The 26769-nt window shown below is 42.9% G+C and overlaps 1 protein-coding gene across 2 annotated transcripts in view; it reads left to right on the top strand.

Annotated features, from left to right (window-relative positions):
• The first annotated feature begins 164 nt into the window (after positions 1-164).
• The window catches only part of ACAD9 (acyl-CoA dehydrogenase family member 9), a 44854-nt gene continuing 18249 nt past the window's right edge, over positions 165-26769 (top strand). Inside the window, exons 1-3 of one of the 2 annotated variants that reach the window (XM_047835852.1) lie at positions 165-370; positions 6011-6104; positions 22933-23034. In XM_047835852.1, the coding sequence (XP_047691808.1) occupies positions 221-370; positions 6011-6104; positions 22933-23034 (346 nt within the window). In that variant the 5' untranslated portion in view covers positions 165-220. The remainder of the gene's footprint in view (positions 371-6010; positions 6105-22932; positions 23035-26769) is intronic. The other variant, XM_047835860.1, reaches the window with a different exon arrangement.

Here is a 26769-nt window from a genome sequence, read left to right on the forward strand (position 1 = left end):
CCGAGCACGAAGCCGCCAACACGGCAGCAACTCCACCCCCTGCGACCTCCCCCTCCCCGGCGGAAGGCCGCGCAAGCGCAGAGGCGGCGGGCGGGGCGGTGCAGACCGGCGGCTGGGCTCAGGCCGGTGACGTCATCCGGCGGCGCGAGCCGTGTGCACGTGACCGGGGCTCCAAAAAGGAGGCCTCCGACGCGGGGGTGGCGCGGTCGACTTCAGCAGCATGAGTGCGGTGGCGCTCCTCTTGCGCAGGGCGGCGGCGGCGCGTGCCTGCCGGGCCCTGGTGGCCTTCGCAGCGAGCCGGCGCCTGCTGCGCACTAGTCCGCGGAGCCGGGCTTTCGCCAAGGAGCTCTTCCTGGGCAAAATCGAGAAGGTAACGCCGAGCCCTGGTCGACCCTTGAGCTCTTGCCTCTCGCTTTTTGCCCTTTAGCAGAAAAGAGGGGTCGGAGTGAGTGAGAGTCCCCATACCTGGCTGACATATATACCCGTCGGGGCGGCGGGGGTGGAGGGGCGTGCTAAAGTTCCCAAGTTCCTGAGCCCCGCTGGAACCTTTCCAGGGAAGAGGAAGAGTCCCGGGGACGGGGTCCTGAGAATCCATCTGTGGTTGTGACGTATGTTCCAGCTAATTCTTGTTAGCTCAATTTGGGAAACCCTAGGCGAGGTGGTCACTCGACTCGGCGTTCTGGCCCCAGAATGTGCGGTGGTTCCTATCTGATTCCTAAAACACAGCTCAGACCCTGGCGCTCTTCTGTCCTCTTCCAGGGGCCCCTTAGCTTTCACGGCTTGAGTTCCAGCGCGTCCCTCTGTCACTCAGGCTCCCAGGCTCCCCCGCAGTCTGGCTTCAAGTTGCCTTCCCCATCCCTTCCCTTCCATAGGTCGTACAACCCTGTCAGCAGTAACAGCTACATTATCAAGCACTCACTGTCCTCTTAGGGATTTGACCTTGGTCCTTGGTCCTGTAACTTTGAGCCTCAGTGCTTTCAGCCTTAAAGTGGAGCTAGTGATGTGTGCTGTCTCACACAGATGTGTTGTAAAGTGACATTTATAGTGTGTGGAAATGCTTTGTAAACTGTCAGGTACCGTGCTGATGCAAGAGGCAGCAGGGTAGGTAATTAATGCCGGCGTCACTCACCACTTGGATTAGTCACTTCACTTTCCCGTGCCTGAGTGTGCTAATCTACAAAATAGTGAAAGTAGTACTTGCCCACTCCTAAAAGTGCAGTGTAAAGCAGACATTTGTGTCAAATGCTTTGAGGTAGGCTGAAATGTTGGCTGATACTGTATTATTTAAAGTTACTCCCTGGTGTTTTCTTTTAGACTGTCCCTCTAATCAGGCATTACAGTTGCAGAAGCTGAAATTCAGAGTGGTTTGCCCTGCTAGGAAGTACAAACCCAGGTTTTAACATTTGAGAAACCATTTTTCCCAGAACCTGGGGCCATTAGGCACTCAGCCCTGGGATGTCATGCCTTCCAGCACACGAGTGAAAAAACCCCGAATCTTTCATGCATCTCTTTCTCGAAGCCTCTTGCACCACCTCCCCTGTCTTCACACCCACCTGTCAACTTTGCTTCTTGTTTCACTGAGAAAGTACATACAGTCGGGTGAGAACCTCCACCACATTTACCCCTCTTCCCCACACATGCCCATACGGTCTACGTTCTTTCTGTGGACAAACTATCTACTCTTGGCAAAGACCAACCTCATCACTAGATCCCCTGCCTTCTCACCTACTCAGGGGCATTCATTGATCCAGTAATTCTCTCCTTTCTCATCTACATCAGTGATTGTTTCCTCTCTGCTGCGTCTTGCCCCCATACCATTCAGGCTTCTGTCCTTAACAATCTGCTAAAACTGCTCTCCTGCAAGATCAGTGGTGACCTCCCTGTTGTCAAATCTAGTGGTATTTTCTCATCTTACTTGATCCATCTCTGGCATTTGACACAGTTCATCACTCCTGGCTTCTAAAAAAAAAAAAAAAAAAAAAAAATCCCTTCTGGCTTTTCTGTTTACTTCGTTGGCTAATGCTTCTCTGTCGCTTTTCCTGGTTCTTTCTTGGCTCCTTACCCTGTAAACAGTGGCCAGTCTGACTAGCCCAGTCAGAGTTGGGAATTTTTTTTTTCTTTTTGTCTAGGTTTTTAATTTTAGTTCCAGTATAGTTAACATGCGGTGTTATGTTAGTTTCAAGTGTACAATACAGTGATTCAGCAGTTCTAATCATTACTCAGTTCTCATCATGGTAAATGTACACTTTAATTCCCATCACCTATTTTAACCATCCCCCTACATACCTCCCCTGTAGTAACCATCCGTTTAGTCTCTGTAGTTCAGAGTCTTTTTCTTAGTTTGCGTCTTTCTCTTGTTTCCCTTTGCTCATTTGTTTTGTTTCTTAAATTCCACATGAGTGAAATCATACGGCATTTGTCTTTCTCTGGCTTATTTCACTTAGCATAATACTCTCTAGCTCCATCCATGTTGCCAATAGCAAGATTTCATTTTCTTATGGGTGAATAATATTTCATTGTACACATATGCCACATCTTTTTCCATTCAACTGTCGATGGGCACTTGGGCTACTTCCATAAGTTGGCCATTGTCAGTAATGCTGCAATAAATACAGGGTTGTGTGTATCTTTTTGAATTAGTGTTTTTGTATATTTTGGGTAAATCCCCAGTAGTTCGATTACTGGATTGTGGGGTGGTCCTATTTTTAACCTTTTTTTTTTTTTTTTAAAGTAATCTCTATACCAAATGTGGGCTTGAATTCATGACCCCAAGGTCACGAGTCAGATGCTCTACCAGCAGAGTCAGCCAGGCTCCCCTAACTTTTTATTTTTTTATTTTATTTTTTTAATTACAGTATAGTTAACATAACACTGTTATATTAGTTTCAGGTGTATCTTTTTTCTTTTTTTTTTAGCTGAAGTATAGTTGACACACAACGTTACATTAGTTGCAGGTGTACAACATAGTGACTTGACAAGTCTATATTTAGGCTCGTCACAAGTGTAGCTGCCATCTGTCACCATACAACAGTGTTAGAATACCATTGACCATGTTCCCTTTGCTGTACCTTTCATCCCTGGAAACCTATACCTCGCACTCCTCTTCACCTATTTGGCCTGTTCTCCTACCTCCTTCTCTGGCACCCTTTAGTTCTCTGTATTTGTGGGTCTGTTTTTCAGAGTTGGAGTTTTCTGAGACTCCGTCTATAGACTTCTCTTTTTATCCACAATTCTTCCTTTAATCTAATTTAGTATTGTGGCTTTAAATACTGTCAATATCCTGGGGCGCCTGGGTGGCTCAGTTGGTAAGCGTCAGACTTCAGCTTAGGTCATGATCTCACGGTTCGTGAGTTTGAGCCCCGCATCGGGCTCTGTGCTGACAGCTCAGAGCCTGGAGTCTGCTTCAGATTCTGTGTCTCCCTCTCTCTCTGCTCCTACCCCACTCACACTCTCTCTTACAAAAATAAATAAACATTAAAAAAAATTAAATATTGTCAATATCCTGGTGACTCAGATCTATTTCTCCAGCTCAGACTTACTGAACTCTAGGCTCTTGATCTCTGCCTTTATACTCAAAAGCTCCACTTAGATGTCTAATATGCACCTCAGATTTAGCATACTAAAATTGAGTTCCTGGTCTTTCCACCCAATCTTATTCCTCCCACCAGTCCTCTTTATCATAGATAGTGGGGCCTCTGTTCCACTTGTTCAGGCCAAACACCTGGAGTCTCCTTTGATGCCTCTTATTCTCGTAATCCACATCTAAGCCAACAGCAAATCCTGTTTTCTCTACTTTCGGGATATATTTAGAATGTGACCACTTTTAAGCCCTTCCACTGCTACTGCCCTGATTCAGGCCAACCTCCTCTCTCACAGCATCATTGGGGTTTGAGCAGAAACATGGCATCTGAGATGCTAAGAATCTCAGAAGAGAGAAAAACCTTCAAGATCCTCTAGGCCTGTAGCTGTCACACTGCCCGCAGTTTGACCCTTGCTGTTCAAGGAAGTGTCCCAGCGGCTAATGCAGGGACCAGTGGAGAGTCGAATGGGAGGCGTGTGGGTGACCTCCCCATCCCCCACCACAGCAGCTTCGCTTTTACCTGTTTTTCATATTTGGCTTCTGTAGTAGATTTATTTGAAAAACAGGTTCCACTGCTTTAAGAATGTTAAAACTGCTGAATCAAAATTAAGCCTAACATCTATAAGGCACCCCATTAGGTTTTTGAACTTTGCTATCAGAGATCTGTTCTTAAATGCACCTGAGATCTCTCTTCCTGTAGCAGTCCTACAAATCCAAATCCAAAGGGTTTTGGTTATAGGTGCAGCCAGTTAGCTCAGGCTGTTCTCTTGCTCACTGGTACCAGCACTGAGTAATCTTCCTCTAGCACAGCCTAATGCACAAGGCCCACAGGAACTAATGAGGCTGTGAAGGGCCTGGGTTGAGCCTCTAGATGCTCTGCTAAGCAACCGGTTTTGTTCTGAGACGATGAAAATCTCAGCGTATTTTCCTTCTAGACCATCTTGAGGGCAGAGTAAGGGATGGCCTGGGGGTGGAAGACAGGAATTCCTTTAAGTCTGCTGTCATTTTTGGATAGGGATCCACCACAAGCCTGGAATCATGGGTCCTGAGAGGAGAGAACAGACCTGGGAGCATGTTACTAGAGCGGACAGGCTTCAGTGGCTGATGAGCCACACGAGAGGCTGGAGGGGGAAGATTGAGGACTCCTCTGCTTTGAAGACCTTCTTGAACACTTGGTGGGAGGTGCCGTGAGGAGAGGCAGGGCTCCTGGAGGCTGGCAGCCTGTGATCGGCGACCTCACTTCTCAAGTCCCAAGTACTTGTGCTGTGCTGGCAGCTGAGGGGTAGCAGGAGCCCAGAAAGCCAGAGGGGCTAAGAGCACAGCAGGAGATTTTAGGCAGTATATGGTGACAACCCAGTGAGGAATCCTAGACCGGCCGGAAACATTGGGTACTTGACAGTTTGAGACAGAGACTTGAAGCTTAGCTGTTTTCCAGGCTGTGAGGCGGAGACCAGAGCAGAGCCAGTATCTCATATGGATAATCAGTTACTTTGGGTTCCAGGATACACCTTGTCTCTTGAGAGCCTCACCTTCTGAAGTGTCCTCTGTAACAGAAGAGAAACTGACACTGAGAAAGTCCAAGTTGCACATGTAAGTGGCAGAGTCGGAGTTGAATTCAGGCTGATTTGGCTCACCCTGCAGTGGCCCTCCCTACAGGTAGCAGGTGTTATCAAACAGGAGGGATGGAGGCTGGCGTACGCATCCGGGTGAGAACCTGGCGGGATGCACGGCCTTGTCACCGTAGTGTATTCTTGTCGGCGTAACATCTTTGAACTCACAAAATAACCAGTGTAGAATTTTACATATCAGTAGAGAGCTTTCCCGTCTATTCCTTTTCACAATCCTCACGACACCATTGAGTAAATACTACCTGCATGTTATGGATGGCATACGAAGAGGTGAAGGGGGTTGGCCAAGACCACCCAGTTAGCAGGCTGCAAAGCAGGGAACAAAACCCAAGGCTTTGAAGTGTTGGGGCCCTTTGCTTTGTGGGACACTCCACATAACTTGTTGCTGATTGGGAAAGCCGATCCAAATCCAGAATAAACCTGCTCAAGTTGGAGGGAGGATCTCCATGGGTGGTGGAGTCCTGCGCACAACTCCTGTTCTAGAATTTGCATTCTGACTTCTTCAGTGAGTAAGGCCTCGCCTACTGGACACAGAATCTACCAACTGTTTCCTACCTCTACCTTTTTTTTTTTTTTTTTTTTTTTTTTTTTTGAGAGCGAGGCGGGGAGGGTGGAGCAGAGAGAGAGCATGAGAATCTCCAGCAGGCTCCACACTCCGTGCAGGATCATGGCCTGAGCCAAAAGAGTCAGAGTCCAACCAACTGAGCCACCCCGGCGCCCTGTTTCCTCCCCTTTTGACTGATATTACCACTCTGGGAGGTTGTTAACAATTAAATTTTTAGTCAATGTTTATCATTTTTAGAAAGAAGTTTTCCCATTTCCAGAAGTTAGCCAAGATGAACTTAATGAAATCAATCAGTTTGTGGGACCTGTAGAAAAATTCTTCACTGAAGAGGGTATGTATGATCTTTATCGTTACTCATTTCCATTTTAAGGATGGTTGTTTAGATATTTACATTAGAAGCAATACTCATATGGGAGCTGTCTTGAATATCATTAATCATGGAGAAATAATATCTATTGATAATATTTTGCTTTAAGAATCATCCCAGTTTATAAATGCTATTTAATTACAAGGCATCTAGTTTAGTGCTTCTCGATGTTTCTGTGATGAAGGATCACTGTTAAACATTTCCAAACTGTTGCAGATCAACACTTTCATAAACTATAATAAAATGAACAACTAGAAAAATGAAAAGAAAAATAACCAAAGATCTATAGAATATAAATCCATTGATCATGTGCTTGGTTGTGTGGCAATATAAAAATGCTGTAAATGTTTTTAAAGATTTACTCTCTATTAGCTCATTAAGAACCGGGAATAGTCCGGCAGCCTGCAGAGCTCAGGTTTTGACGGCCCCAGTACAGCCTGAGGGATGCCTCCCTTAGAGCTGGCAGCCAGCCCTGGGATGGAGCTGCGGCCCCTCGGCGGACAGAGCTCTGGGGAGCTCAGTGATGATTCACACACAGCCGGGACTACCTCTCTAGCACTGAGGACTCCAGAGTTCTTTTTGATGCAGGTTTTCTTTAGGGACATGTGCCCTGCTAGAAGATCAAAACTGAGAAATTTAAAAATTACTGTGTTCATTTATTACTTTATTTAAAATTATGAAAAGCCCATTACATGTTAACAGAAACGATATTTTAAATGACAAATAATATTTCCTTTTTTAAATTATTTTTTAATTTTTTAATTTTTTAATTTTTTTTTTTTTTTTTTTTTTTTTTTGAGAGCAAGAGCGCAAGCTGGAGAAAGGGGCAGAGTGGGAGAGAGAGAGGGAGAGAGGGGTAGAATCATAAGTAGGCTCAATGCTCAGCACAGAGCCCAGTGCAGGGCTGATCCCACGACCCTGGTTTCATGACCTGAGCCAAAATCAAGAGTTGGACGCACGAGGCGCCTGGGTGGCTCAGTTGATTGAGCGTCCTTTGGCTCAGGTCACAATCTTGCAGTTTGTGAGTTCGAGCCCCGTGTCGAGCTCTGTGCTGACAGCTTGGAGCCTGGAGCCTGCTTTGGATTCTGTGTCTCCCTCTCTATCTGCCCCTACCATGCTCACACTCTGTCTCTTTCTCAAAGATAAACATTATTAAAAAAAAAAAAAAAAAAGTTGGATGCTCAACTGACTGAACCACCCAGGTGCCCCTAATATTTAATTCCAAACAAATAAACAAAAATAGGAGTGGTATGGTTTTACAGTTTTGCAGATCTTTTAAATATTTGGCTTATTGTTATATGCAACAGATATCAGAATCTAACTGGAACCAGAATCCAGCTGGATTCCCAGAACTGTTTCTGCATTTAATCTATGATATATTTCATGTAGTCCTTGGAAAACCCCACTGTATACTCATGACAGAAATAGAATTAAAAAGGCAAAGAAAATTTTACCATTGCTAAAATAGCTTTGGCCCTGTGGACTCCCTGGAAGCGTCTCAGTCCTCCCCTCTCCACCCCCCCCCCCCATTTTGAGAAATTTTGTATCACTAACTGTTGTTACGTTGCTAGTTTTAAAAGTTGCTTAGTTGTGTATAAATATCTTTTATTTAGAAATACTTCTGTTTTTGGTTTAGTGATTATCTTCTTGTATCTTTTCTTAGTTCCTTGCTCTTTTACTTAAACTTTTACTACGTGATTTGTCAGGGTTTTCATAAGCATGATGGAGGTGTAATTTGCACATATTTAAAGGGTAATGTCTGATAAATTCTGATATATATGTACTCCCAAGGGACCATCAACACAATTACGTTAATAAACCTATCCATTACCCCTCAATGGTTTCTCATGCCCCTTTCATCCCCTCCTGTCCCCAGGCAACCAGTGATCTGATGTCTGTTGTAGATAAGTTTGCGTTTCCTGGAGTTCAGTTTAGGTGGAATTCTACATTACGTACGTTTTTGTCTAGCTGCTTTCAGTATAACTTTTGAGTTTTCGTCTGTGTTGTGTGTACTAATAGTTCATCCCTTTTAATGCCACGTAGTATTTCTTTGTGTGGATATACCGTAGTTTATTCATTCATCTATTAATTGACATTCATTATGCATCCAGACTTTAGCTATCACAAAAGGTGTTGTGAGTGTTTTCTATGAGTCTGGTGCACATATGCTCACATTTCTCGTGGGAAAATACGAAGGTGTGGAATGTCTGGATTACAAGATAGGTTCACATTTAACTTTATCCACCAAACTGTTTTCCACTGTGGTTACCACTTAACATTCCCACTAGTGGAGTATTATACTTGCCATTGCTCCGCATTTTCACTAACACTTCATATGGTCTGTCTTCTATTTTAGCCGCTTTAGTAGGTGTCTTGTGGTAACTCATTGTGGCTATACTTTTCATTTCCCTGATCACTGATAATGTTAGGCATCTTATGTGCTTACCTGCAATCTGTGTATCTTTTTTGGTGAAATGTCTTCCAGATATTTTATACATTTAAAAAAAATGGGATTGTCTTACTGTTGAGTTATAAGAAGTCTTTATTCTCAGTGCTAGTTTTCTGCCCAATATCTGTTTAGCAAAATTTTTCTCCTTCTAGTCTGTGGTTTGACTTTTCATTTTATCTTTTTTTTTTCTTTTTTTTAATTCATTTTTTTTTTTAACGTACATCCAAGTTAGTTAGCATATAGTGCAACAGTGATTTCAGGAGTAGATTCCTTAATGCCCCTGACCCATTTGGCCCATCCCCCCTCCCACAACTCCTCCAGTAACCCTCTGTTCTCCATATTTAAGGTTTCTTTTGTCCCCCTCCCTGTTTTTATACTATTTTTGCTTCCCTTCCTTTGTGTTCATCTGTTCTGTGTCTTAAAGTCCTCCTATGAGTGAAGTCATGATATTTGGCTTTCTCTGACTAATTTTGCTTAGCATAATACTCTCTAGTTCCATCCACAAAGTTGCAAATGGCAAGATTTCATTCTTTTGATTGCCGAGTAATACTCCATTGTATATATATACCACGTCTTCTTTATCCATTCATCCATCGATGGACATTTGGGTTCTTTCCATACTTTGGCTATTGTCGATAGTGCTGCTATAAACAGGGGGGTGCCTGTGCCCCTTCCAAACAGCATCCCTGTATCCCTTGGATAAATACCTAGCAGTGCAATTGCTGGGTCGTAGGGTAGTTCTATTTTTAATTTTTTGAAGAACCTCCATGCTGTTTTCCAGAGTGGCTGCCCCAGTTTGCGTTCCCACCAGCAGTGCAAGAGAGATCCTCCTTCTCCGCATCCTTGCCAACATCTGTTGTTGCCTGAGTTGTTAATGTTAGCCATTCTGACTGGCGTGAGGTGGTATCTCATTGTGGTTTTGATTTGTACTTCCCTGATGATGAGTGATGTTGAGCATTTTTTCATGTGTCACTTGACCATTTGGATGTCTTCTTTGGAGAAGTGTCTATTCCTCTCTTTTGCCCATTTCTTCACTGGATTGTTTGTTTTTTGGGTGTTGAGTTTGACAAGTTCTTTAGAGATTTTGGATACTGACCCTTTATCTGATACGTCATTTGCAAATATCTTCTCCCATTCTGTCGGTTGCCTTTTAGTTTTGCTGATTGTTTCCTTCTCTGTGCAGAAGCTTTTTATTTTGATGAGGTCCCAATAGTTCATTTTTGCTTTGGTTTCCCTTGCCTCTGGAGACGTGTTGAGTAAGAAGTTGTTGCAACCAAGATTGGCCTGCTTTCTCCTCAAAGATTTTGATGGCTTCCTGTCTTACATTGAGGTCTTTCATCCATTTTGAGTTTATTTTTGTCTATGGTGTAAGAAAGTGATCCAGGTTCGGGGCGTCTGGGTGGCTCAGTCGGTTAAGCGGCCGACTTCGGCTCAGGTCATGATCTCACGGTCCGTGAGTTCGAGCCCCACGTTGGGCTCTGTGCTGACAGCTCAGAGCCTGGAGCCTGTTTCAGATTCTGTGTCTCCCTCTCTCTCTGCCCCTCCCCTGTTCATGCTCTGTCTCTCTCTGTCTCAAAAATAAATAAATGTTAAAAAAAAAAAAATTAAAAAAAAAAAAGAAAGAAAGTGGTCCAGGTTCATTTTTCTGCATGTTGCTGTCCTGTTTTCCCAGCACCACTTGCTGAAGAGACTATCTTTATTCCATTAGATACTCCTTCCTGCTTTGTCAAAGGTTAGTTGGCCATACGTTTGTGGGTCCATTTCTGGGTTCTCTATTCTGTTCCATTGATCTGAATGTCTGTTCTTGTGCCAGTACCATACTGTCTTGATGATTACAGCTTTGTAATACAGCTTGAAGCCTGGGATTGTGACCCCTCCTGTGTTGGTTTTCTTTTTGAAGATTGCTTTGGCTCTTTGGGGTCTTTTCTGGTTCCATACAAATTTTAGGATTGTTTGCTCTAGTTCTAGGAAGAATGCTGGTGTTATTTTGATAGGGATGGCATTGAATATGTAGATTGCTTTAGGTAGTGTTGACATTTTAACAATATTTGTTCTTATCCAGGAGCATGGAATCTTTTTCCATTTTTTTGTGTCTTCTTCAGTTTCTTTCATAAGCTTTCTATAGTTTTCAGTGTAGAGATTTTTCACCTCTTTGGTTAGATTTATTCCTAGGTATTTTATGGTTTTGGGTGCAATTGTAAATGAGATCGATTCCTTGATTTCTCTTTCTGTTGTTTCATTGTTGGTGTATAGGAATGCAACCAATTTCTGTGCATTGATTTTGTATCCTGAAACTTTCCTGAATTCATGAATCAGTCTAGCAGTTTTTTGGTGGAATCTTTTGGGTTTTCCGTATAGAGTATCTGCAAAGAGGGAAAGTTTGACCTCCTCCTGGCCGATTTGGATGCCTTTTATTCCTTTGTGTTGTCTGATTGCTGAGGCTAAGACTTCCAATACTATGTTGGATAACAGTGGCAAGAGTGGACATCCCTGTCTTATTCCTGACCTTGGGGGAAAGCTCTCAGGTTTTCCCCATTGAGGATGATATTAGTATTGGGTCTTTCGTACATGGCTTTTACGATCTTGAGGTGTAATCCTTCTATCCCTACTTTCTTGAGGGTTTTTATCAAGAAAGGATGTTGTATTTTGTCAGATGCTTTCTCTGCATGTATGGAGAGGATCATATGGTTCTTGTCCTTTCTTAGAGGATCATATGGTTCTTGTCCTTTCTTTTATTGACATGATGAGTCACACTGATTGTTTTGCGGGTATTGAACCAGCCCTGCATCCCAGGCATAAATCCCACTTGGTCGTGGTGGATAATTTTTTAAATGTATTGTTGGATCTGGTTGGCTAATATCTTGTTGAGGATTTTTGCATCCATGTTCATTGGGGAAATTGGTGTGTAGTTCTCCTTTTTAGTGGGGTCTTGTCTGGTTTTGAAATCAAGGTAATGCTGGCCTCATAGAATAAGTTTGGAAATTTTCCTTCCATTTTTGTTTTTTGGAACAGCTTCCAAAAAATAGGTATTAACTCTTCTTTAATTGTTTGGTAGAATTTCTCTGGAAAGCCATCTGGCCCTGGACTCTTGTTTTTTGGGAGATTTTTGATTACTAATTCTATTTCTTTACTGGTTGTGGGTCTGTTCAAATTTTCTATTTCTTCCTGTTTCAGTTTTGGTAGTGTATAGGTTTCTAGGAATTTGTCCGTTTCATCCAGATTGCCCATTTTACTGGTGTATAATTGCTCATAATATTCTCTTATTATTTTTATTTCTGCTGTGTTGGTTGTGATCTCTCCTCTTTCATACTTTCATACTTTTATTTATTTGGGTCCTTTCCTTCTTCTTTTTGATCAAACTGGCTAGTGGTTTATCAGTTTTGTTCATTCTTTCAAAGGACCAGCTTCTGGTTTCATTGATCATTTTATCTTTTTGAAGAGCAAAAGTTGGGGCACCTTGGTAGCTCAGTCGGTTAAGCATCTGACTCTTGATTTCAGCTCAGGTCATTATCTCACAGTTCATGAGATCGAGCCCCGCATTGAGCTGTGCGTTGACAGCACAGAGCCTGCCTGGGATTCTCTCTGCCCCTCCCCCCTTCTTAAAATAAATAAATAAACTTTTAAAAAAAGAATATTTGTTAAGTAAAGAGTAAATGTTTTTAATATTGATTTAAGTACAATTTTATTTTCTTTTGTAGTTCATATTTTTTTTTTTTGTATTTTATGTAAGAAATGTGCCAAACCTAAGATCTTGGTGATTTCTGTCTAGATTTACTTTAGAAGGCTTATATTTTTAAGTGTTAACATTCAGATTTATGACCCTTTTCCAGTTAATCTTACATATGATGTGAGGTAAAATTTGAGGATTTTTTGCATATGACTGTCCAATTGTTGCAGCAATATTTGCTGAAAAGATTATCCTTTCCTCATTTAATTCACTTGGTACCTTTGCCAAAATCAATTGAGCAGAGAATTCTGGGACAATAGCAGAGTGGTAGGAAGCACCAGGGATCTGTCTCCCCACCTGGACAACAGTGGCAGAATCTGTGTGATGTAACTGTTTTTGGAACTCTGGAGTCCATTTAATTTAGCTCTGAGCACAGCTACCCATTCCCCACCCCAGCCCCAAAGTAGTCAGCTGTGCACTTGTTCCTGGAGCAGCTTGCACTCAGCTTGTGGGAGCCAGAGGAGACAAAAACACCTTGGCCGTCAAGGTGCTCTGCGCTGCTCAAGGCCGTCAGTGCTCTGATTGCTGCTTCTGATCACAGAGATACAGACCAAAAGGCAGAGACCATTTTTCCACCTTCTCTTATTGTTGCAAACCCTTACCCCTGTAGCGAAAGTGACAGTCAGGGGATGCTGTGTCTTTTTCTTGTTTCCCCCCCCCCCCCCCTTCATTTTTCTTTTTCCTCTTTTGGGAACCAGATTGAAGACCAGGACATTCAAAAGCAATCATATATACAGGGGGAATTAGAAAGTCACCACATATGCCCAGGGAAAGGCATAGACTCAGGAAGGACCTGAGAAGGCCTTAGATTTATACCTGGGGCTGATCACTGGCACTGTTTAAAAAAACAACAACAACAAAAAAAAAACCAGTTTTTTAAAATCCAAACAGGGGCGCCTGGGTGGCGCAGTCGGTTAGGCGTCCGACTTCAGCCAGGTCACGATCTCGTGGTCCGTGAGTTCGAGCCCCGCGTCGGGCTCTGGGCTGATGGCTCAGAGCCTGGAGCCTGTTTCCGATTCTGTGTCTCCCTCTCTCTCTGCCCCTCCCCCGTTCATGCTCTGTCTCTCTCTGTCCCAAAAATAAATAAACGTTGAAAAAAAATTTTTTTTGAAAAAAAAAATAAAATCCAAACATCAAAAGTACAATCAACAAAAGCAAAAATCAACGTATGGGACTGTAGCAAACTTAAAAACTTCCACACAGCAAAAGAAACCATCACTTAAGAATTGGGAGAAAATGTTTGCAAACCATATATTGGATAAGGGGTTAATATCTAAAATACGTAAAGAACTCTTACAACTCAGTAGCAAACTCAGGCAATCCAATTTAAAAAAGGGCAGAGGAACTAAATAGTCATTTTCCAGAGAAGACCTACAGATGGCCAACAGGTACAAGGGGTGCCCAACATGAGTAGTCATCAGGGAAAGTCAAATCAGAAGCACACTGAAGTATCAGCTCACACCTATTAGAACAGCTCTCCTCAAGAAGATGAGATAAAAGTGTTGACACAGATGTAGAGAAAAGGGAATCCGTGTACCCTTTTGATGGGAAGGTGACTGTTTCCGACATCGTGGAAAACAGCATAGTGGTTCCCCGAGTGAAAATACGGGGCGCCTGAGTGGCTCGGTCATTAAGCATCTGACTTCAGCTCGGGTCATGATCTCACGGTCCAGGAGTTTGAGCCTCACATCTGGTGAGCTCAAGCCCCAACTTCTCTCTCTCCGCCCCTCACTCACTTGTGCCCTCCCCTCTCCCCCCCCCAAAAAAAAAGAAAGAAAAAGAAAATAGAATTATGGAGACACCTGGGTGGCTCAGTCGGTTAAGTGTCTGACTCTTGATCTCAGGTCAGGTCTTGATCTAAGGGCTGTGGGTTCAAGCTCCATGCTGGGCTCTATGCTGGGCATTGAGCCTACCAAAAAAAAAAAAAAAAAATTACCAAAGGTTCCATCAGTTCTACCTCTGGGTATATACCCAAAGAAAACAGAAAATGAAAATAGGGTATCAGAGAGATGTGTACTCCCATTTCTATTGCAGCATTAATCACAGTAGCCAAGCTTTGGAAACAACCTAAGTAGCCATCAACCGATGAATAAAGTGTGAGTTATGTGCGTATATAAACACACACAAGCCTGCTGTTTGCAACAACATGAATACACCTTGAGGACATCATGCTAGGTGAGATAAGCTAGAGAAAGACAAATATTGTAAAACATCACTTAGGGCGCCTGGGTGGCTCAGTCGGTTAAGCGGCCGACTTCAGCTCAGGTCATGATTTCGTGGTCCGTGAGTTTGAGCCCCGCGTCAGGCTCTGTGCTGACAGCTCAGAGCCTGGAGCCTGTTTCAGATTCTGTGTCTTCCTCTCTCTGACCCTCCCCTGTTCATGCTCTGTCTCTCCCTCTCTCAAAAATAAATAAAACGTTAAAAAAAATTAAAAAAAAAAACATCACTTACATGTGGAATCTAAAACAGCCAAGCTCCTAAAAACAGTAGCATGGTAGTTACCAGGGGGGTGACGGTACAGGAGAGATGTTTAAGGATACAAATTTGCAACTACTAGATAAATAAGTCTTTAGCAGTATAGTGATTATAGACAACAAAACTGTATTGTAAACCCCAAATGTGCTAAGGCATAAGGTCTTACTCCCACCACAAAAAAGAAATGAAAAATATATGATGTGATAGAAGCATTAGCTAAGGCTACAATGGCCATCTTATTGCAGTATATAAATGTATCAAATTCAACATGTGGTATCCTTAAGCTTTTAAAAAAAATTTTTTTTTAAGCTTATTCATTTTTCAGAGGGACAGAACACAACAGGGGAGGGGAGAGAGAGAGGAGGACACAGAATCCAAAGCAGGCTCCAGGCTCCGAGCTGTCAGCACAGAGCGCAATACCGGGGCTCAAACCCATGAACCGTGAGATCATGAACTGAGCCAAAGTTGGACGCTTAACAGACTGAGCCATCCAGGTATCCCTAGTATCCTTAAATTTAGACAATGCTACATATCAAATATATTCAATTAAAAGAACAAAAAGCAGAAGCAGAAACCCTGCAAACTCTGGGGGAGAGGGAAGATCTGATTTCCAGAGTTACCACATTTTATCAGATTTACATCTCCAGTAAAAAAAAAAAAATCACAAAGCATACAAAGAAGCAGGAAAGAACGGCCTGTTCAAAGAAAAACAAAACCAAACCAACGAAACAGTAGAAACTGTTTCTGTAAAAGATCTGATGGAGGACCAGACTTTAAACCTGCTGTCTTAAACCCATGGTAGACATGAAGAAAGTCAAGAATGTATGAACAAAATGGAAATGCTAATAAAGAGAAACTTCAACTCATTTATTAGTGCTAGGAGTTTTTTGGGTAGGTCGTGGAGGATTTTCTGCATAGACAGTGGTGTTGGTGAAGGGCAGTTTGCTTTCTTTCTTTCCAGTCTGGTTTCCCTTTCTTTACTTGCTTCATCGTGGTGGCTAAAACCTCCAGTATGGTGTTGAACATAAGTAGCAAAAGCAGACTTCCTTGCCTTGTTCCTGATCTTAGGGCGAGGCAGTCAGTCTTGACTGCTAGGTGTGACGTTAGTTGTGCTTTTGTCCACACTCTGTATTAGGTTAAGGGAGGTTCCTTCCATTTCTAATTTGCCAACCATTTTCATCATAAATTATATCAAATTTTGTCCAGTGCTTTTTTTCCACATCTCTTGAGGTGATTATTTTCTGTCTTTATGGACCTGGTAAATTGCATGTTGATTGCTCACCCACCTCACATTTCCAGGATAATTCATACTTGGTCGTGATGTTATTACGCTTTCTTACATTGTTGGGTTCAGTTTGCTAAAATTTTAAGAGTGTTTGCATCTGTGTTCCTGGACATATTTGTCTGTAGTTTAATTTTCTGTGATTTTTTAAAATCAGAATAACGCTGGCCTGCCATATAGACTAAGTCAGGAAGTGTTTCCTCCTCTTAAAGTTTCTTTGAGGCCTTGTGTAAGGTTGGTGTTATTTCTTCGCTAAATATTTGGCAGAATTCAGTGAAGCCATTTGAGCCTTGAATTTTCTTAATGGGAAAGTTAACTAATTCAATTTCTTTAATAGATATAAGGCTATTTAGATTATATAATTCTGTGAACTTTGATGGTTCATAAATTTTAAGGAATTTATTCATTTTATCAAAGTTGTTGAGCCTACTAACTTGAAGTTGTTTATAATCTTATCTCTTTATCCTCTTTTTTTCTCTAAACAAATTTTTTTATGTTTATTTTTGAGAGCAAGAGAGACTGAGCATGAGTGGAAGAGGGGCAGAGAGAGAGGGAGACACAGAATCCAAAGCAGGCTCCAGGCTCCAGGCTCCGAGCTGTTTGCATGGAGCCTGACATGGGGCTCGAACTCACAACCCGTGAGATCATGACCGGAGCCAGTCAGAGGCTTAACTGACTGAGCCACTCAGGTGCCCCATTATCTCTTTATCCTCTTAAAGACTGTAGGCTTTGTGCTGATATTCCCATTGTAGATTTCTAAAAAGTGGTCCATTGTGGTCAGAGAACATTGTATAATTTGAGTTCTCTTAGATTTATTGAAAATTTTTTATGGCCATAATATGGTCTACTTTGTGGGTGTTCTTCCATGTGCACTTGAAACAATATTCTTCCATCGTTTGGTTGAGTGCTCTATAAATGTCAATTAGGACAGATTGGCTGGTAGTGTTGTTCTAATGTATCGTTACAAATTTTTTTAGCAACTTTTTCCATCAGTTAATGAGAGAGGGATGTTGACCTTTCCAGCATGGTTGTGTTTTTCTCCTTTTCATTTCTATCAGGCTTTTTTCATGTATTTTGAGGCTTCGGTATCAGGTGCATGAAAATTCAGGATTATTTGTCTGTATGTTGAGTTGCTGAGTCCTTATGAAATGAAATGATCTTTTTATCCATGGTGATAGCATTTGTTCAGAAATCTACCTTGCCTGGTGTTGCTACTCCAGCTGTCCTTTTTTTTTTTTTTTTTTTTTTTTTTTGCTTATTTTGAGAGAGGGAGAGCAAGCATGCGTAGGGGAGAGGCAAAATGAGAACCCCAAGCAGGCTCTGCACTGCAGCACAGAGCCCGATGCAGGGCTCGATCTCATGAACCGTGAGATCATGACCTGAGCTGAAATCAAGAGTCAGACACCCAGCCCGACTGAGCCACCCAGGTGCCCCACCAGCTGTCTTTTGATTGGTGTTAGTATAGTATGTTTTTTTCATCCTCTTGACTGATTTGTGTTTTATACTCCAAGTGGGTTTCTCTTCCACTTAATAAGCATAGAAGGGATTGTAGAAATACAAAATTATCATGAAGCACACCCTATAGTAAAATTGTTGTAGCCAAGTTCCACTAATGGATGCTAGTGTTACCCGGTTAAAGTTTGAGGAGAAGCAGTTTGTTTATATAATCTCAAAATATTTTCCCTATGATATTTACTAATTCCGAAGGGGAAAATAGTAACTTTATATAGAGAATCTTGGCAAACACCACCTTGCACAAGTATTCAAGGTTAGTATCACCAGTAGTGAGACTTAGTGACATCATGTACCCCCTGATATGATATACCAAATCATGAGAAGACTTCATAACCCCTGTGATACTCTTGCCCAAAACATATAACCTCAGGCTACTCAGGCTACTCATGTCAAAACATCAGGCAAACCCAAATTGAAGGACATTCTACAAAGTAACTGGTGTTTCAAAAGTATCAGGGCCACAAAGACCAGGAAACACCGAAGAACTCTCACAGACTGTAGGGATACTAAGGAGACATCACTAAATACAATGTAGAATCCTGGATTGGATCCAGGAACAGAAAAAGGACATTAATGGATAAGAAGTGAAATTAATTCTAGAAGTGAGTTAGTAATATTGTATGAATGCCAGTTTCCTAATTTTGAGAATTTTTTCTGGTTCTTACAAGGTTCTCTTAAAAGCGGGATGAAGAGTATATAGGAACTCTATACTATTTTTGTAACTTTTCTTTAAATCTGAAATTATTTCAAAAAAAAAGATTTTTTAAATGTTTATTTTTGAGACAGAGAATGAATGGGAGAGGGTAGGAGAGAGAGGGAGACACAGAATCCGAAGCAGGCTCCAGGCTCTGAGCTGTCAGCACAGAGCCCAACATGGGGCTCGAACCCACGGACTGTGACACCATGACCTGAGCTGAAGTCAGACACTCAACCGACTGAGCCACCAGGCACCCCTGTCTGCCTGCTATTTCTAATCTTCATTTCCTCCAGTGTAACTGGATTTCTTTTTGGTACCATCCCTTTCCATGGGAAGACTTTTTTGATATTTCTTGTGTAGCTTTGCAGGATGAATGTTTTCAAGTTTTATGTGTGTGAAGTTTATTTCATCAGAAAAGATTTCTTTGTTGACGGTATTGTTCTTCCAGCCCCTTGAAGGCTTTGCTCCACTGTCTTCTGACTTAATGTCGTTTCCAGCGAGGTGTCTGCTGCCGTCTTATCATTCTTACTTATTCTCTGGCTGCTTTTGATTGGGTCTAGGAAAATCGGATTATAATATGTGTTGGTGTAGTTTTCTTCCCATTTCTTTTGCTTGGAATTCTTTGAACTTTGGTTCTTTGGTCTGTGTGTTCATAGTATTGACCAACTTGGATTAGCTTTTGGCCATTATTTCTTTAAAAATTTTTTAGCACCACATCTCCTGCCCTCTCCTCCCCCACCCTCCTTTGGGGACTCCAAGTGTGTGTGTGTGTGTGTGTGTGTGTGTGTGTGTGTTCTCTAGAAGTTCAACTTGTATGTTTCTATTTCTTCCACGTCTCCTTAACATGCTTGTATTTTTTCTAACTTTCTCAAGCATTTGGAATATAGTTATAATGGCTCTTTTAATGTCTTTGTCTACTATCTGTGTTGTTTATGAGTCGTGTTCAGTTGATTGTTGTTTCTTTTCACTGTCAGACTGTCAGTCATATTTCCCTGCTTCTGCATGTGCCTGGTAGTTTCCTACTGGGTAGCAGTCACTGTGGGTTCCATATCATTGGTGCCAGGTGCGTGCATGCATGCGTGTGTGCATGCGTGTGTGTGTGTGTGATGTTAAGCTTTGTTCTAGGGTACGGTAAATTACTTTGGAACAGTTTGATCCTTTGAAGGGTTGCTCTCTCCCCCACTACCCAAAGAGTAAGTTAAAGTGTTTTCATTGTGTTCATGTGTTGTCTGAAACCATTCTTTTATGTGGAAATGAGAGCACAGTAGGAAATGTGGGCATTTTATGTACCAGTTAACAAGGAATGAGATATAAAATACTCATATTTACATACCAAAATTATTGCAAATAAAAAGTCCCTAGACACTACTGATAATGCCTCTTAAAATTATTTTGAATATAAGAGAGGGTCCTATATTGTCTACAACAGCAGAATTAAATTGGATTGTTTAATACTGCCTGAGGACCAGTTTATCCTTTTTTATAGTTAAATGATCATTTTATTTTATTATATTTTAATTGAAGTGTAATTAACATATTATATTAGTTTCAGGTAAACAATCTAGTGAGTGATGCAACATTTATGTATATTACAAAGTGATCACCAGTATAAATCTAGCTCCCATCTGTCACCATACAAAGTTGTTACCTATTATTAACTGTATTCCTTATGCTGTACATTGTATCCCTGTGTCTTTTTTTTTTTTTTTTTTTCGTAACTGGAAGTTTATATCTTTTAATTCCCTTCCCCTACTTCTGCCTAGCCCTCCATCCTCCCTCCCCTCTGGCAACCACCTTATTGTTCTCTGTGTCTGTGAGTCTGTTTCTGTTTTGGTTGTTTTGTTTTTTAGATTCCACATATAAGTGAAAGCATACGGTCTTTGTCTTACTCATTTCACTAAGTATGATACCCTCTCCACCTATCCATGTTGTCACAAATGACATGATTTCATTTTTTTTATAGCTGAGTAATATTGCATTGTATATGTACATACCACATCTTTTTATCCATTCATCTCTTGATGGACACTTCGTTTGCTTCTGTATTTTGGCCATTGTTAATTACGTTGCAGTAAAGATAGAGGCAGTATGTACTTTTCCAAATTGGTGTTTTTGCTTCCTTGATACAAATACCCCGAAGTGGAATTACTGAATTGTATGGCAGTTCCATTTTAACATTTTTGAGGAACCTTCATACTGTTTTCCAGAGTGGCTGCACCAGCTTGCATTCCCATGATTTTTATCCTTTCCGTTAATGTGATGTATCACATTGATTTGCAGATATTGAACCATCTTTGCATCCCCGGATAAATCCCACTTGATCATAGTGAATGGTCCATTTATTATATTACTGAATTCAGTATTTGTTAGTGTTCTGTTGAGGATTTTGCATCAATATTCCCTCAGGGATATTGACCTCTAATTTTGGTGGTGTCTTTGGTTTTGATCAAGGCCTGCTTTTAAGTGTCGTTTGGTGGGAGTAGAGCAGCCTGTAGAGCAGTGTTTCTCAACCTGTTTTTCATTATTGCCCCCTCTCCTCCAGTCCTTTATGGCCCCCTATTTACACCCTACTAATGAAACTTTAATGCCACAGTTGTAACAAATATCTGTTTGTGTATTATTTGTATTTCTGGTCTTTATACATTAAAAAAATATTTTTGGCTGCTCTACGCCAGACCCAGTTTTTTTATACCTTGGGGAGTGCTGTTGCCCTTGTTGAGAATTTGTGATCTAGTGCTGATTCTCTACTGGTGACATGTTGCTCTCGTGTGTGCTGTGCCCAGTGCCCTGTGCATTTAGTGTGTTGAAGTAGATCATTCCAGTCCCTGGTACTCCATCTCCGTTGGAAGCAGAGCCCCCCTCCCCCCCCCCCAATCCTGGCGGTTTCTTATTACACATACTCTACCGTACAGCCCAAGCATTCCACTCCAAAATAGCGATGCAAGAGAAATGAAGACAGAGCTGTGCGAAATGAGCATATGAATGTTCGTGGAAGCTCTATTTCTAAGAACCAAAACCTGAGAGCCATCCAAATGTCCATTGAGAAGTGAATGGATAAGCTGGTTTTAACCATACGGTAGAGTATTGAACAGTAAAAAATATTATGATAAAGTACTGAAACATGCAGCAATATGGATGAATCTCAAAATCATACTGAGTCAAAGAAGCCAGCCCCCCAAAATACATTCTGTGTGATCCCATTTATATAAAACTCAAAAATGCAAACTAATCTACAGACAAAAAGGAGGTTGCCTGGGGTTGGAAATGGGGATTGATCACAAAGGAGCATGAGGAGACTTGGTGGAAAACGAAATTTTTATTCTTCATTTATTTGGTGGGAGTAGTTTCATGGGCAGATGTCAGAACTCAACAAATGAAATATTGTAAATATGTAAGGTTTACTATATGCCACTTGTATATGTCAGTAAAACTGTAAAAAAGGTAAATAAAAAAATGAGAGGTTTGGAGTTTTGGGGGGAATGTGTATTTCTCCTTTGTGACCTCTGCATAAAAATTCCCAAGTGCAGGTTATGATAGTTTTTCAAATTTATATGAGTAGTGAAATTTAATTTGCTGACAGTTTGAAAGAGCATTTGAACTTGCTTCAGGCAAAATTGTGTATGTATAAAGTGCACGATTATAGACTTAATGCCGCTGGTTGCTCCATTCTGCTCTAAGGGAAGTGAGTAGGTGTTAAACAGATTACGCCACCCTCAGAACCTGTGGGCTGTGGTGAAACAGTTGTGATTTCTGTAGACTAGGTGAATGTGGGTCCAGATGGTGCCCAGAATTTGGCTATCTAGCCTCACATTTTTGGACAGTTTTGGAAGATGCATGCTTATTTTCTAATTTTCTAGAAGGTAATGGTAATAAAAAATTCAGGTAGAGTATGCCTTCAGAAAAGTTTATATTGTATAATTTGCTGGAGTTTTACGCAGGAAATACACCCATGTGAATAGCACCCAGATACAGAACACTACCTGGTACTGGTCATTTTTCTTTCTTTCTTTCTTTTTTTTTTTTTTTTTTTTAATTTTTTTCTTCTTTTTTTTTCAATGTTTATTTATTTTGGGACAGAGAGAGACAGAGCATGAACGGGGGAGGGGCAGAGAGAGAGGGAGACACAGAATCGGAAGCAGGCTCCAGGCTCTGAGCCGTCAGCCCAGAGCCCGACGCGGGGCTCGAACTCATGGACCGCGAGATCGTGACCTGGCTGAAGTCGGACGCTTAACCGACTGCGCCACCCAGGCGCCCCAATTTTTTTCTTCTTAACGTTTATTTATTATTGAGAGACAGAGCATGAACATGGGAGGGGCAGAGAGAGGAGGAGACACAGAATCTGAAGCAGGCTTCAGGCTCTGAGCTGTCAGCACAGAGCCCGACACAGGGCTTGAACTCACAAACCGCGAGATCATGACCTGAGCCGAAGTCGGACGCTTAACCGACTGAGCCACCCAGACACCCCTGGTCATTTTTCAAAATCAAGTCCTGGCTGGGCTGATTAATTAGGTGAGCTTGAGCACCTGCTGAGTAACTGACCAGACCACTCCGTTTTGAAGTTTCTGACCCTGGGGAAATTGTTCTGTTTACTTTTATTTGTCTAAACATAGCTTTTGTTTTACTTAATCAAATATTTTCTCTTGGCAGTGGACTCTCAAAGAATTGACCGGGAGGAAAAAATCCCAGATGAAACGTTAGAAAAACTGAAGAGCCTGGGTCTTTTTGGGATGCAAGTCCCAGAAGAATATGGTAAGTAAAGGAAAGCACCACCCTGCTGGCTCTTAAAAGAAAGTGCTTCATATTTGCCCCAAAAAAGGGTTCTGTTTGGGAAAGGTGGCCTTTAAATGCAGTATGTCCAAGATCAAGCTCTGAGAGTGCTGGAATTAATAAAAACCCACATCGTGGATCAAATCTCGGGTAGCTGGCAGGTGAGTGTGTGGACTAAGGGACTTTGGGGCAGGAAGAGCTGCTGAGGCCTGTACTTTGTTCACTTGACATGGATCAGGTCCGCTCAGGGTGCCTATGCTCTCCAGGTCCTTGCGGGGCAGAGAAGGAGGTGTGTATCACCTCGGAGCCTCATTGGCTGATTTCAGTGTCTTCTGCACCGTGAGGCCCTTTGGTCTCTCTGCAAAGGAATTGCCCCAGAGCTGCGAGCCCTTTGTGGGAGGGACGACTGTGGGGTGAGAGCTCAGGTGTCAGGATCCACCAGGGTGCTTCCCATCCTGGTGCAGAGGAATAAGGCACATGGCTATAGGACACAGGTGCCTGGAGACAGGAGACTAGATCAGTGAGAACATTCAAGCACGGACTGTCCCTGTAATTCCTGGATCATTGTAGTGATATTTTTAGCCCCCAAATGAAAGACCCTGTCTTTCTCCCCAGGATCCTCGTGTAATTCTGCCTTCTGAGATTTGGTCAATGACTACTACTCTCCCTTTCTTCTGCCTAGTCTAGAGTTGGTGACCTAAATTCTGTAAGGGTTAAGGGGACAGGCAAGAAGTTGGGGGGGGGCGGGTGAAGGGCACAAGGAATAGAGAAAGTGTCACATGAGCAAAATACAGTCACACACGGGTGTGTGCACACTCAGTCCCCTTCGACATAAAAGTGTGGCTCCCGGCTCCACAGCCTGTAACCTGCACCCATTACTCTGTGAGCCCTCTGCCTGAGCCTTCTCTGGTGTCGCTTCCCCCTTTGATCAGCTAAGAGCTGTTGATGGTGCTTTAAGGACCTGGGCCTGTTTCTTGTCTGTGAGCTGGTCATTTGGACATTTAATATTTCGGGCATTTTTCCAACCAGGTCATGAGTTAGGTTTTGCAGAGCAAGACTCAGAAGTCAGGAGCTTTTCTCGGTATTTTTTCTCCCTACCTGGTTTATCTCCAGAAGTTACAGTTAGGCCTGTGTTGTTCCTCTCCCACCTCTGTAGCCAGGCACCCCTGGGGGCCTCAGTGTCTACAGAATAAGTTCCCACTGGTACCCAGTCTGGAGCTGGTCCAGTCTGAGACCAAATGTGAACATTTAGGACCAACTAGGTGTAATGGAGTGCAATGCTGGATTGATTCTGAAGCGTGTGTGTGTGTGTATTTTAAGTTTACTTATTTTGGGGGAGGACAGAGAAAGATGGGGAGAGAGAGAGAATTCAAAGCAGGCTTTGCCCTGTTAGTGCAGAGCCTGACACGGAGCTTGAACTCACAAACCCCGAGATCATGACTTGAACTGAAGCCAAGAGTCAGACACCCAACCAACTGAGCCGCCCGGGTGCCCCGATTCTGAGGCATATTTTTTTTTAACGTTTGTTTATTTTGGGGAGTGAGAGCGTGCACGCACGGTAGAGGAACAGAGAGAGAGGGAAACAGAGGATCTGAAGCAGGCTCTGCCCTGACAGCACAGAGCCCAGTACAGGGCTTGCACTCACAAACCGTGAGTTTACATGTGTGTTTATTGCAGCATATTAAGGGATTAAACATTGTCATTTGTCCTTTATGAAATAGCTCTCCTCACATCCCTACATGTGTAAAAACAGCCCCTTGCAGAGGCCACGAAGCCATCAGTGACGCTGCATCCCCTGTGGCAGGGCGTGGCAGCATGCACGGCTGCAGAGGACACGACATGTCCTGGGTTTCCTTGCCAAAACCTGTAGCCTCTGTGTGCGGTGGGGGGAGACTGAGCTCTGCCCAGACTTGGGAGGCTTGCCCGTGTCCAAGCTCACAAGGGACACTGTCCCCCGTGGTGTGTGGTCCTTGGTAAATACTAGAACAGAACAAAGGTGCAGGCAGAGCCAGAGAGCTAAAGTGGGTCTGTCATCAGCTATAAATACATACATACCTACCTACCAGCCTACCAACCTACCAACCAGCCGCTTGGAGAAAGTATAAGTGGGGAAGAAAGCCTCTAGACCTACACAGGTTAGTGATAGTGTATATTTCCCCTTCAGCAGCATTTTTAAATTCCCTCTTGCTTGGTGAAAAGGACTTCATTTTTTCTGCAGACACTTTGTGTCCGTTTGGGATGTGACTTCACCTGTGCGTGTGTGTTCTGTGCCAGCACGTGTGGGCGGGGGTGTGTGTTGGCATGAGGTTGGACAACTCTGCACCCCTCGTTTTGGTTTACGTGCTGTTCTCTGGTGTGAAAATGTTCGTTCTTGCCTGTGACAAGTTTGGGCCTTTTTTTTCTCTTTTCTTTTTTCTTTCTCTTTTTTATCCTTTCTTGGGAATTTTAAGACAAGCACGACCTTATGGGTGGGCCCCAAATTTTTGAGGGAAACATTCCCAGTCTGGAGTATTCTGAAGACTGGCTGGAAACCACCATCCTGGAAAACGGGGGCCCTTTTGCCAACCGAGCCTGGATTTTCTCCCCCAGGCCCCTGTGTGCTGCCCAGTGTGTGACCGTTTCCTGTCTCAGCCCCTCCCCAGCCAGCCGTCTCCACCTACCCGTCATCTGTCTCCATGTGATTGCGTTCCCCCACAATTGTAGTGATACTTACATCAGGGGAAAAGCATCAGAATTTTTTTTTTTACATTATGTATTTATTTTTGAGAGAGGGCACAAGTGGGGGGGCTGGTTACAGAGAGAAGGGGACACAGAATCAGAATCCGAACCAGCCTCCAGGCTGTCAGCTGTCAGCACAGAGCCCAACGCAGGACTCGAACTCACAAACTGTGAGATCATGACCTGACCCAAACTTGGATGCTTAACTGACTGAGGCACTCTGGTGCCCCCCCGCCCCCCACCAGCCCTTTTCTTTTAAACAAACAGTACTGACTCCCTCAGTATATGAAACGAGTAAGACCAAAACTTTTGTTTGCAACTGAGGCACGGATGGAGTAGGGGGCGTGGGGATGGGATACCGTGGAGCCCCGGCCTTCCCTGGGTACTGATCCCAGGGGACTGCACGTCAGTCGGGGCTGCCCTCCCCTTTATGTGCACCTTCCGCATTTGGGCCATGCAGGGGGCTCCAGGGCCAGGACCCCACCCGAACTCAGGGCCCAGCTATGCTGCGTGTTGGCCACATGACCCTGGGCCCCAGTTTGTCACTTTTAAGATGCACATGGGCCACCCAGCCTCCTCGAGGTTGAAGAGGAAATGCAAAATACATGAGTTCAATGGAGTTTTTTATTTTTTTAAATCTTTGTCTTCTTCCTAGAAAACTTCCATCCAGGGTGAATTACTACCCCACCCACCCCCCAGGGAATGTTTGGCAATGTCTAGAGATGTCTTTGGTTGTCAAAACTGGGAGAGGGGGAGCTATAGGTTGCTGCTAAACATCCTGTGGTACTTTGAACAGTCCCCCACAACAAAGAATGATCATCCCAAAATGTCAGTAGTACTGAGGCAGAGGGGCCAGCCCTGGAGTCCACTGGATACCAGGAGTGGGATGCTAGACAGCTGTCTTGTTTATAAAGATCTAGGTCTGTGACAGAAGATATTCACAACATTTTAAATGGTTTAATGTGTGTGAAGGTACTCTTTTTGTATTAAATGTTATGT

Source organism: Prionailurus viverrinus, chromosome A2 (assembly GCF_022837055.1).
Source record: "Prionailurus viverrinus isolate Anna chromosome A2, UM_Priviv_1.0, whole genome shotgun sequence".
In the NCBI taxonomy this organism is placed as follows: domain Eukaryota; kingdom Metazoa; phylum Chordata; class Mammalia; order Carnivora; family Felidae; genus Prionailurus; species Prionailurus viverrinus.